The 12,820-nt window shown below is 34.9% G+C and overlaps 2 protein-coding genes across 2 annotated transcripts; both read right to left on the bottom strand.

The window, feature by feature from the left end:
* Positions 1–474: 474 nt before the first annotated feature.
* LOC139882273 (uncharacterized mitochondrial protein AtMg00810-like) lies at positions 475–1,149 on the bottom strand. The gene has a single exon (XM_071866629.1). It carries the CDS (start codon positions 1,147–1,149, stop codon positions 475–477), a length of 675 nt encoding a protein of 224 aa, XP_071722730.1.
* A 6,456-nt stretch (positions 1,150–7,605) lies between these two features.
* Positions 7,606–10,020, bottom strand: LOC139882272 (uncharacterized). The gene is made up of 9 exons (XM_071866628.1): positions 9,866–10,020; positions 9,573–9,690; positions 9,363–9,440; positions 8,837–9,197; positions 8,604–8,719; positions 8,333–8,497; positions 8,074–8,219; positions 7,899–7,991; positions 7,606–7,765 (listed from the first exon to the last, which is right to left on the bottom strand). Exons 1-9 carry the CDS (start codon positions 10,018–10,020, stop codon positions 7,606–7,608), a joined length of 1,392 nt encoding a protein of 463 aa, XP_071722729.1.
* Between the last annotated feature and the right edge of the window lie 2,800 nt (positions 10,021–12,820).

The raw sequence follows: 12,820 nt of genomic DNA, 5'->3' as shown, positions 1-12,820 counted from the left end.
CTAATACTCAATTAAGGAAGTTTCTTTCTCTTATAGGGGCGGCGTGCAAATTCTTCCAGTGACGTAAAGTAAGAATTTTAAAATAAATAAACAGACACCCAGACCCAATAATATTTATATCAACGCCCCATAATACGTCGTAGTAGTATTGTTAGTGTAAAGATTGGAATTATGATTTTAGTGATTGATTCTATATACAATGTTATCGGTATATAAATTAAAAATAATTTGATTTTTTTTTACTATATTTTAATATTTTATATCTGTGAATTTCAATTGTCATTGTCAATTGGGCCCAAATTGCTTCTCAACACCCCTCCTCAATTTGAGGCCCAAAAATATTCTTCATTCCTAATATTCCAACGAAAAAATCATGTTGAGGCAAGTTCGGAGACTTTGTAAAAAGGTCAGCGGGCTGATCTTTGGTCGGTATGTCATTTTTCTTTACTAATCCTTCTTGAATTTGTTCCCTAATCAGTCAATTTCAATGTGTTTTGTTCTTTCACGATACACAGGATTGGTTGCGATATGAAGTGCTGCTTGGCTGTCGCAAAACAATTCGACCGAAAGTGGGATTGTAACGCCGAGCTTAGCAATCATTCCTCGAATCCAAGTAAGTTCCGAAACTGTGTCTGCCATAGACCTGTATTCAGCTTCTGCCGACGATCTCGATACAATTCGTTGCTTCCTTGATTTCCATGATACAATTGATTCTCCTAATTTTATGCAGAATCCCGTCACAGAGCGTCGATTGAGGATGCAAGATGCCCAATCGGAGTCGCATAATGCTCTAAGAACAAGTGAGTTGTCTTTTCCCGTGAACAAGCCTTTTTCGGGCTCTGCTTTTATATACCTGACAATGCGAATTGCAGCCTGGTAATGTGACTCTTTCGGTTTGTGCATAAACTCACTAATATGGTTGACAACATAACTGATGTCGGGTCGGGTTAGTGTCAAATACAGTAATCTGCCGATTATCCTCTTGTATTTCTTTGGATCAACAAGTAGTTTGTCGTTTGACTTAATCTTTCTTTCAGATTGTGTTTCGATATAGTCATCATATTCCTTAGTAGTTAGCTTTAGATTTTGTTCGAACGGAGTACTCATAGGTTTAGCACCACTTAAACCCATATCATCAATCAATTCCATAACATATTTCCTCTGATTTACAGCTTATTTCCATCCCTAAGAAATATTTGAGAACTCCAAGGTCTTTGAGTTTGAAGTGAGTATCTAAAGTTTTCTTCAATTATGTGATCATTGTTGCATCATTTCCAATAATAAGTAGGTCATCTACATAAATCATCATTATAACTCGTTTACCTCCGACTTCCTTTGTAAATAATGAGTAATCATGCTTGGATTGAATGTAACCTGATTGAGTGAGAGCTGCTGTAAGTTTAAAATTTCATTGTCTCGATGCTTGTTTCAAACCATACGGGGACTTGACCAATTTACACACTAAACGTGAGTCCCCTCCTGAATTGGAAAGTCCCTGTAAAATTTTCATGTAGAAATCCTCCTCTAAATCACCCTGTAAAAATGCATTGTCAACGTCCATATGGTATAATTGCCAATCATATCGAGCAGCCAGGGAAACAACGCTTCTAACTGTCACATGTTCAACCACGGGTGAGAAAGTTTCATTGTGGTCAATTCCATGCTTTTGTTTGAACCCCTTCGCCACCAACCTGGATTTGAATCTTTCCACCTCACCATTCGCCTGATATTTAATTCGATATACCCATTTGTTGCCAATAACCTTTTTGTGCGGAGGAAGAGGAACTAACTGCCAAGTGTTATTATTATGTAATGCATCCAGTTCTTTTTTCATAGCATCCACCCAACAAGTGTCGTTGACTGCATGTTCACAACATGTAGGCTCTGTAATCAAGTCCAATTTGGACAAATATGCACGAAATTGAGGTTGTAATGCCTCATAAGATAGGCTGGCAGAAATCGGATAAGACATGTAGAAGCTGTATTTGTTTTATAGTCTTTCATCCATGTTGGTGATTTAACATTTCGACATGATTTTCTAACTAGAACAATTTCTTGAGCAAGTTCAAGTAGTGTGGCAATATCAGGCTGTAAATCTGCAACAACAACTTGTGCAACAGTAGTATGGTTATCATGCATTGCAGCAATCTCAAGAGGGAGTGATGAATTAGGCGAAGGATTTTATAGTGATGGAAGTGCAGCAGAGGGAACATCATGATCATATGATGCGGAGGAAGGAGATGTAGATGAGGGTGTGGCAGATTGAGCAGCAAAGGGAAAGATCGATTCATGGAAGATCAAATCCCGGTTGACCATGAATTTTTGTGAGGTAATATCGTACAATATATACCCTTTTTGCAGTTTAGGATATCCCATAAAAATACATAGATTAAACCTAGATTCAAATTTGTTTGTGACATTTGGCTTCTTTGCATATGCTAAAGAACCAAAGGTTTTCAGTGTTTGCAAATTTGGTATTTTATTGAATAATCTCTCAAAGGGTGTTTGATTGTTTATGGTTGGTGTTGGAAATCTGTTGATAAGATAAACTGCAGTAATTACACAGTGATTCCATAATCTAATTGGCATGGTTGATTGAAACCTAAGTGCTCTAGCAACTTCCAAAATATGTCTATGTTTTCTTTCCACTAAGCCATTTTGTTGAGGTTTATATGGACATGTATGCTGATGTAAAATACCTAAAGAAGTAAGAAATTCGGAACACTGTCGAATGAAAAACTCAGTACCATTATCAGATCGAATTTTCTTAATTTTTGTGTCAAACTGAGTTTTTGTATATTGAACGAACTCTTTTAGGTATTTGAATGTGTCAAGTTTAGAATGCATCATATAAACCTAATTATAACGACTAAAATCGTCAACAAGTGTTAAAAAAATACTTCTGTCCTTGATGTGTTGGAATATGATATGACCCCCATACATTTATATGAACTAACTCAAAAACTTTATGAGTAGTAAAATTGCTATGTGGAAATGCTAACTTGGACTGTTTTGCTTGAGAACAAATATAGCAGGAAGACACATCTGTTTTATTACTGGCAATCTTATTTGATACAAGCAACTTGGAAAGTGCAATTTAGATGACCTAAACTATGATGCCAAGTGGAGAAATCCGAGCAGTTGTTCATAGCCGTAGTCGTGAATATTTTTCTCGTATTAGGATTTGTTTGTGTCTTTAGATAGTAAAGGCCATGGTGTTCCCTGCCAATCCCTTTGACCATTCCAGTGTGGATATCTTGTAATAGACAGAAATCAGGGTAGAAAGAGAGAAAATACTGGGATTCTTTGGCTAATTTGTGGACTGAAAGCAAATTGTAATGAAAAGAAGGGACAAACAAAACATTTTTGAGTTGAATGTAGGATAATATGTCAATTGTTCCTGAATGAGATATATTTGCATGATTTCCATTAGGTAAATGCACAGCCTATGATGTCATTATGTGATTTATATTATGCAGATCAATTAAATTATGCACCATATGATTCGTTGCACCACTATCTATGATCCAGTTTCATGAATTACCTTTTGGTGGCGCAGATGAGGTCGATGCTGCATTCATGGAGACAGAATTGGATGATGGAGGTGATGTAGAAGATTCAAGCAAGCTGAGAAGTTTTGAGTACTGAGCAGGGGTGAACACAGGTGGCGGTGCAAAGGAAAATTGATCAGTATCAGAGGTGGGCGAATTGGTTATCGCAGCCACTAGAGCAGGTGAATTGTGATGACATTGTGAGCTCTAGGTTTAGTTTTTGTGAACTTAAAATTCGGTGGAAACCCCACAAGTTTGTAGCATTCAGATTTCTTGTGTCCCTTTATGCCACAATGATCACAATTGCCATTGAACTTTGTTTTTGGTGCAGAAGAGGAGGAGCCAGCAGAAGAATACATAGCAGTAGGATCGTTGGACATGTTCGACAATGTGTGGACTTGAGGTGAGTAGGATCTCTGAGACTCTTCTTGAATTAGCATATTGTAAACGCTGCTGAGAGTTGGAACTGGATTCATCAGGATAATCTGACCTCGAATTGCTATATAAGACTCGTTAAGTCCCATAAGAAACTGATGAAGATTGATCTCATCATAATGAGCATGGAGGATTGCAGCTTGGGCAGCGTCAGTAATGGGAAGTGGTTTGATGCTTTCAAGTTCAGCCCAAAGGGCTCGGAGCTGATTGAAATAAGTGGTGATGGATGAGCTAGCTTGAGTATGAGTAGAGATTTGGTGACAAAGAAAGAATACGCGAGTACCATTGATCGTACTGAACATGTCTTTGAAATCCTGCCATATATTAGCAGAATTGGTAAAGTAGCGAAGGGTTGAGGCAATTTCACGATTGACAGATTGTAAAAGCCACGACAGAACAAGGGCATTTGATCCGTCCCAAAGTTCCTTTTGTGCATCAGAACAAGCATCTCGTTTGCAACTACCAGAGAGAAAATCTTGTTTGTTTTTTGTGAGTACCAGGTTGGTGATTTGGCGGCTCCAACTTCTATAATTGTCGGAACCAGTCAGCAACTCATCAACTATCAGATGGGTGGAGGTACAAGGGATGACCGAAATCAACAACACCAGAGGATGATGATATGATTGTGAGATGAAAAAATTTAAAAGTTTTTGAAAAATTTCAGATCCTAAAAGTAGGCTCTGGATACCATGTAAAGATTGAAATTATGATTTTAATTAATTGATTTTGTATACAATGCTATCAGTATATAAATTAAAATTATATAATCAGATAATTTGATTTTCTCCTAATTATACTCTAATATTTTGTATTTGTATCCTGATTTTATATTTACGAATGGGCTTCAATTGTCATTGTCAATTGGACCCAAATTGCTTCTCAAACAGTTAGGTTCTTAATTATTCATATCATATACTTGTATTTTTCTTTTCCTTTATACATACCCTCTCCGTCTAAAAAATATACATGAATACATACATAAAATTCTCAAGATATATAGATGGATACACCTAAGAGAGGTGAAGAAAATTAATTAATTAGCCCAATCGAAACCATATTGTAATTGTGAATGAAATTCTTGACGAGTCCGATCAGAGAGTTTGACACTCAGTTGTTGTTTGTGGCTAAAAAAAGTGTGTTAATTATTTCAAGATGAGAATAATTAAAAGATAGACGGAGAAATTTTGTTTTTGTGCTCAAACTTAAAGTTGTTGAAGCTAAAGGTAATTTACTTGAGTACTTCCACCCTCACTTTTCTTCTTCTAGGGTTTGTGACTTGAAGAGTAATTAATTTCTTTTCAAGGAAGCTTTTCACTCTTATCTTCTTTCTCTCTGGCTCTCTCTGCCTATACATATGTAAGCCAACAAATGCCTCAGTGCGGTGAGAAAATTAATTTTTAATGGTAATTAATTACCATCATCACTTTCGCCTGCATGCCAAAGTGTGAAAAAGAATTTACCATGAGTACGTAATTGAAAACTCTTGTAGAAATCAAGTTATCATTAACAAAATCTGTAAATGCAACAAATCTCATGAGAAGAGATGCCAATGTAAATCATAAAACTGGTCGAGAACAATTCCCCATAAAAGTTTATTTAAGTATAGACCATGTGACTTGTAAGATAAATATACCTGCCCCGAAGGGTTAATGATATGGCGATACCATGAAAATGAGGTCACCACAAATGTCATTATAAAATCCAACCCAATCATAGCCATCAAAAGCATTTCCAATATTCTGCATCTCTAAGTTCAATCAAATTACCAAAATCTCTCTATTGACTTTTGAAAATGGCGAAACCTCCTCACATTCTCCTAGCCTTATTCCCTATACAAGGCCATATAAACCCCTGCCCTTCAATTAGCAAAGCGTTTGGTTCGCCAAGGCGTGAGAGTTACTTTTGCCACAAGCAATTACGCCAAACCTCTCCAGGGTGTATCTTACACAACATTCCGACGACGAACCCTTCAAACCTGACGATGATATTGACCCCAACCGCTTCATGGATGAGGTGGTTAAATACGGTTCTAAGAATCTCCGGAAACTACTTAAAGAAATCCTAGAACAAAAGTTGTCGTTTTACTTGTGTAGTTTACGGTGTCCTCTTTCCTTGGGTAGCAAGGATTGCTCTTGAGCTGAATTGAAATCCCTTCAATGCTCTTTTGGGATCAACCTGCCACTCTAATTGACATATATTATTACTATTGTAAAGGATATAGTGAAGCAATTTTAGATTCATGTGTCGATAAGGAATATCTTATGTTTGCCGCCATTTTTTAGAGCCGGGATCTTCCTTCATTTTTCACTCCTGGAAATCCATTTTCCTTCGCGTTGAAGTCTTTACAAGAGCATTTCAAGATTCTTGATGAAGAGAAAGATCAAAATGTAATAGTAGTGAATCCATTTGATGCATTAATATAGTCTTCTAAGTTTTATATATTTTCACATTTGTCCCTATAAATTTTCAATATTCTTTTTAGTCCTAAGGAGAAACTTGGTTCCTAAGTAATTGGCCCATGGAATGCTTTATTAAGGCCCGAAAATAATAGTAGAAATAAGTAATTGTGATAGGAAATAGTGGAAATTTTCTCGATTTCGCTTGGTTGATTTTTTATTTTTCTTTTTTTTTTTTTTAATTTTTATTCAACGAGTGAAAGGTATTACTCAATTCATCCATGAAATTTTAAAAATTACGTTTTGAAAAGTCAATCCCTTAACCTTCAAAATAAGAGTTCATTCGAATAATCACTAGACTAATGGATCCTGTTTGTTTGGTTGAATTGAATATTCACTTTTTAATTAATGTCATTAATTTAAATTTTATTACAAAATGAAATGAGTAAGTTATTAAATTAAACTGTGTATTTTTCTTCACAAGAAAACGTCCATCTTTTTCGCAATTGCATGAGGAAGGGTGTGGAAAACATGTTTTGGTGGACAAGTAACGCAAGGGTCACGTGCTTGAAATCCCATGCCAGTTAAGTAACACGCATCGTTCTCACGACAAGAACGTGTGTTTTTTCTCTTCTAATATTTCCTTCGTTTTGGAAATTGGAATCAACCTGCTGACTAAACTCAAAATCAATCCAATTCATTCATTTTAACCATTCGATCTATTTTGCGGAGTAATTTTGGGATGGGAGCGTCCTATACATCATCACTGCATATCATTAATTGATATGTATACACTTTTTTTTCCTATTTTGCGTTTAAAAAGCACACATTAACTTGAGCAATAAGTAACTATAGCTTGTTCCAATCTTAGAACTCACACTAACTCGCAGCCAGCAATTACTTTTCATGTAAATGTGCTTATTCTCTCTCTAATTTTGGAAATATGTAAAATAATGTATTTATATCGTACAGCAATACTCGACGTGACTTGATACGCAAGCTTCTTGGCTGCAATCCTCATATTTTGGCTATTCGGAACTCGTAAGAAAAATGAAGAAAACAACAGATATACTACAACTTCTTGAGCATATAATTGCATAAAATGGGCCAGGTGTATGTTGTCACAATATCAAGTCTAACTTCTTGTATAGTATAACAACAACAGTACTGCTTTTATCAATGTAAAATTACAATGGAGAAGGAGAGAGTGATGATCTTTTAACTCAAGGAACCGCCATTGGACTTGCATGTCCAAAAGACTTCCAAGATGATTCAAGACGCATCAGATGAAGTTTCTCAACAAAGGGTTCCAAAACCTCAGCCTCTTCTTCCGGTGCAAACGCCATGCAAATGCTAAGCTCCTGTACTGCCTTTCCATACTCCCTGCCATTTTTAGTAATCAAATTGTAATTCTAGTCGCTCACTTATTTGTAATATCAGATCATACAAATATTACAGTATATAAATGCTCTTCAATTCATTTCATTTCATTCGACATAATATAACTATAACATACCTACTGTAATACAGCATCATGCCATGATCTCTCCTCAACGCCCAATTATGTGGCTGCAGAATCAACAACCTTTCTGAAGCCATGATAGCCAGCCTGGCAATAATATAAAAATTATTAGCACATTTGTTAAATGATAAATAATTAGAGCTTAGCACTTCTTTTCAGAGAATATTACCTAAGCTCTTGAGGTCGTAGCAGAGGAACATTTGCATTGCCGATTTCATCCAGTGTGCTATTATTATTACTTCTATGAACATGTCTAAGAGGAGAAGTCAGCATCAAACCGTGGTTTGATCTAGATGCACGCTTCCAATGAACCCTCTGCATTAATAATTGAAACAAAGGAACTACTTAGAGTTTATTAATAACAGCACAAACATAAAACCCAGTGAGTTAAACTGTTTAGTATAGTTTTTCAGAGATAGGGAACTAACAATCAAATTAGCCAGAGCAATGCCAATAATGTCTCGTTTTGAGGCTATCTCAAGTCCTAAGAGTGAATTTCCAGTTAGGTCCGACGCCATTGATCTAGGGTCCTCCACACACCCTCCATTTACAATTGCAAATAAGCTGTGCCCGGAAGTTACCTTGAAAAGCTCCTATAGCATAGACAAACAAATGGAAAATTGAGTTTGCCATATATGATGCACTAATAAAAGGAAAACTCAATCAAAATTAACAAGCTTGCAAGATTATTTAAAGCACCTCTGGGTACCCCGTTTGGGGCCATATCAAAAAATCTTCCCCAACTCGAGATCCCACGATGGTCAGCCCAAGTCGTTGACAAACTTCAATGTAAATTACACTAAGCAAGATTGCTGCTCAATGAAAACAATATTAGTTAGGTGGTACAATACAAACTTGCATATAATTTTTAAAACTTGCACAACATAACATGAAGAGAAAAGAATACGAAATATGTGATGAAATTTTACCACTGCCACACCCAGAGCTGAGAGCCGAGTGCAAGTAGGAATGCTTTGAATCTACTAGAACAGGGGACCTTTTCAAGCCTCTCAACTCAAAAAGAACCACATTCACAGCCTCCAAAACTTCAACCAAATGACAGCCTATATCTCTTGAAACTAGTTCAACTTCAACTTCTTTGGCAATTGTGTCCAACTCATGCAGCCACTCAGATATTGTCTTTCCATCTAAAGGCATTTGCTCCACACAGTTCCATTCTTGGGTATCAGCTTTGGTTGTGGTATTCCTCATTTCGTTATGTAGAGAAAAAGCATCCTTTTCTCTATTAAAACCCAAGAAAGCCACATCTTCAGCTGCTATATGTAGCAAAGCCTGCACCACAAATGATAAGAATTAGAAACTTAAAAACGAGATTGCAGTGAATCAGAGAGTATGATGAATTAAATTGTGATTCGTGACTTAAGTTAACATCATTTATGATCCTTATGAATGAAAACAAAATGAATATGAATATGAACAAACTGAAAAATTATATACCCTAGCTAGAGAGATGTCTTTGTCCTTGGATTGAAAGGAAATCTCTTGAGTGAATTTCTTCCTTGCAGCATTTAGGACCTGGAAAATTTGACCAGAAGAAATCATGAGAAAGATGGAATGGAAGATAAAAAAGTGATCAAGAGCAAGAAAAGGGATAAATTTTCGGATCCCCAAATTGCCATTAATTATTATCTTTACAAATCAATCAACCTCCTGGTAAATTTTGAGAGGAGACGAATCTTTGGTAAGCTGATTGGATATAGTTGTCCTAGTCCGAAGGCTCCTAGTCGAGCTGTGCTTCTTCTTCTGCTTCTCATTCCAATCATACCTGAATGATAATCGTAAAGAACAAATGGGTATTCCTGGGTTTTCCCACTACACAAATCCTTGGTTTTTTCACCTATCTAATACTAAGACAACACAGCTAATAGTGGCAGATTAAGCTAAAAGACTGTATTTTGAACACAACCCAGGATAGGAAGCAGCACGCATAAATTAGTTACCTGATAGAAGTAATGGGTGGCTGATGAAGATGATGATCAGAGAAAGTGGTGGTGAAGATTGCCATGGAAGATGCAGTCGTCGTCGTCGTCGTCGTCGCTATTGGGGAGGTTGTTGTCGTTGAGCTAAGCATGGATAATGATTGAGTCAACAACATTTCTTCTAGCCGAGGAAAGAATAGTCAAAGAGTAGTCAGAGAGAAGGAATTGGATTTCAACAAGAAGAAGAAGGAAGATTTGAGGTTCGGGTGTGAATCATCAGTTCCAAGTTGTGAAAAATAATTGGGTTTTGTAAAATAAGGAAAGAAAGTTCCCAAATCCATTTAATTGGGAACTCAGAAGTGAAAAAGAAGATTGCTGCCTGCTTTAGTGCAGCAACTACAACTATAACTCAACAAGTCAAATTCATGGATTAGAAGAAGAAGAAGAAGATGAAGAAGGTGGGGTTCTCTTATTCAGCTCCTTTTTTATCCTATCCTTTCCTAAATGTGAGTGATCGTTACTATTACATAATTAATTAATTAATGTTAGTGGAAGGGTTGGTTTTGTTTTTTTGTCGTTGTCACAGTGGGGTTGGGATTGGTTAACTTAAGCAGAATATTAGGATATTCTCACCCAAGATTGGTTAACCTAAACTAAACCTGTATGTATCCATAATTCCATATCAACTAGTAGTACCAAGGATTGAGCAATAATGTAGTTCCCAAAACAAAGCTAGCTAAGCTAACTATGAGTATATGGTGGCGCCGCCGTTTCCCTCCACTGACGACGGTGGTTTTGCGTCCGTGGAGTCACAGTTTAAATTTAGCCTCGCAATTTCCATGGATTATTATGCTTTTCAGTGCAATAATGGATTTCTTCTATGGGTTCAATTAAAAGTAGGCTGATCTTTATTTTTACATTCATCCACTATCAAATCCACATATTATAGAAAGATATTTAGCTGGCATATTCAATATTCGAATATAATTGAAGTAGGATCGCACCGCGAAATTTTTGATCAAATACATTATTCGAATTTATCAAATTCTTAATCTCATAAATTAATATAAGTACTAGATTGTGTTGACGGTATAATTTATTAAAGTGATCAGTTTTAAAATTAAATAAAATGCTAAAAAGAATTATTTATATAGTTAAGCAATAGAGTTTTGAAGCCAATGTCAAAATACGTAGATAACTAATTTTCTAGTTAAAATATTTTTATTTAAAACAAGAATGGGAATAGGGAAAAAAGTTGAAGTAAAACTGTAAAAGGTTAGTAGCTTTACCATTCATAAGATTGGAACTCTTGACATAATGAATGAAAAAGAGAGATCAGTGCTGAGCTTAACATAATGAAAATATATGGACATACTAAATCTTCTTTTAAAAGCCATCGGGGATATGCCCCCACCAAATCCTTAATAAATCTGTCCCTGATATGAGCACTACATAAATTACCAACATATATCAATATTTTATTAAAATTATTATGGTCAAATTGTTATTTTTATTTTTAATTCTTTAATTTATATGAAAATCGATATCTTGGGATGAAAAGAGTATTGGTTAATAACGACCATATTATACATGATGAATATAGATATGACGTACACATTTTTAAAAGTTTTACCCTCAAATTTTTCGGAATACTTGTAAAGTATAATCGGCTAATACTATCTTTTCATCGTCCATTTGTCTAAGGATGATTGCAGCTCAAATAATACCGTCGGACAACGTCAACCGAATCTTTCAATTAAATTTCGGTTAATGCTACATCCATTAAAAGATATACCGAAAGAGGTATAATTTACTTTTCTAATTCTCTTTCTGAAAAATTGTTATAGATACACAATTTGTAACACCGCACTTCTTAAAAATATAAATCATACTTTGCCATTTGTCAATTAAGAGGTCACATATGACATGGATTAACTGCACTTTTTATACCTGAAAAATGACATCGCTAACAACTTGATATGCGATGAATTGTTTCTAATAACCTCATATGAAATCATCAAATATTTAACCACTTATATCTACCGTTATTAAATATTGATGTGTCACTATTGGACCGTTAAATCACTCAAATGATATGAATTAAATTGGGTTGGATGTTAGTTTGTAATTCCAACTTATGCCCCTAATCTATGATGGGCTCTACCTTCAACCTGGTATAGCCCGATTTAAATCGTAAACAAAGAATCCCATGAGCTTAAATACATGTTTAGACAAATAGACTAGGTTAAAAAATCTTCGACCCAACCTAATCTGAAGCAAAGCCTGACATTTGATTTATGATTTCATAAATTAATATTATATCCGTCTCAAATTAGATGTAAATATAAACATATGAATCAATTATATATAAATATATTTTTTTTCAAAATACATATAAAATTGACAAATTTAAGGTAATAAAAGCATATTATTTTCATTTTATCCATTACCCTAATCTATCCATATTTTGCCTAAGCTATGCATATTTTGCAATTTAGATATACATTAAACAACTTATTTTAACACGTAGCTTAATTTTAATTCATTTTATACTCAACTTCTATGAGTAATTATACCACATTTATCTACAATATAAGTAGAACACATTTGAGTATTTTTTAGACAAAACAACCAGCGGATTCAAAAAAAAATCCAATTAAAGTTATGTTGACCACCAATCTTTTCAATATATTCTTGCATTGTATATACATCAAACATGTGTTAATACTTAATAAAATTATGTTGGTAAAATAACTACTTTTATTTTTATTTTTTTGATTAATATAAAATCTAAAAATTTTACATGTAATTTGAGACGAAAGAAGTAAATAGTATCTCTCACAAAAACATAAAAGCATTCTGAAAATGTAGGTTAAACACTATGCAATAATGGGGATCGAAGAATATCTTATAGACAATTCTCTGAAATGCCAAGAGTGTTAACTCATCATTTGTTGTTTTATGAGTTATTAGTGA

The sequence above is a fragment of the Rutidosis leptorrhynchoides genome, unplaced genomic scaffold (genome assembly GCF_046630445.1).
Source record: "Rutidosis leptorrhynchoides isolate AG116_Rl617_1_P2 unplaced genomic scaffold, CSIRO_AGI_Rlap_v1 contig252, whole genome shotgun sequence".
NCBI lineage: Eukaryota > Viridiplantae > Streptophyta > Magnoliopsida > Asterales > Asteraceae > Rutidosis > Rutidosis leptorrhynchoides.
Note: the sequence above shows the minus strand (reverse complement) of the source record. Positions and strands in the feature narration are given on the sequence as shown.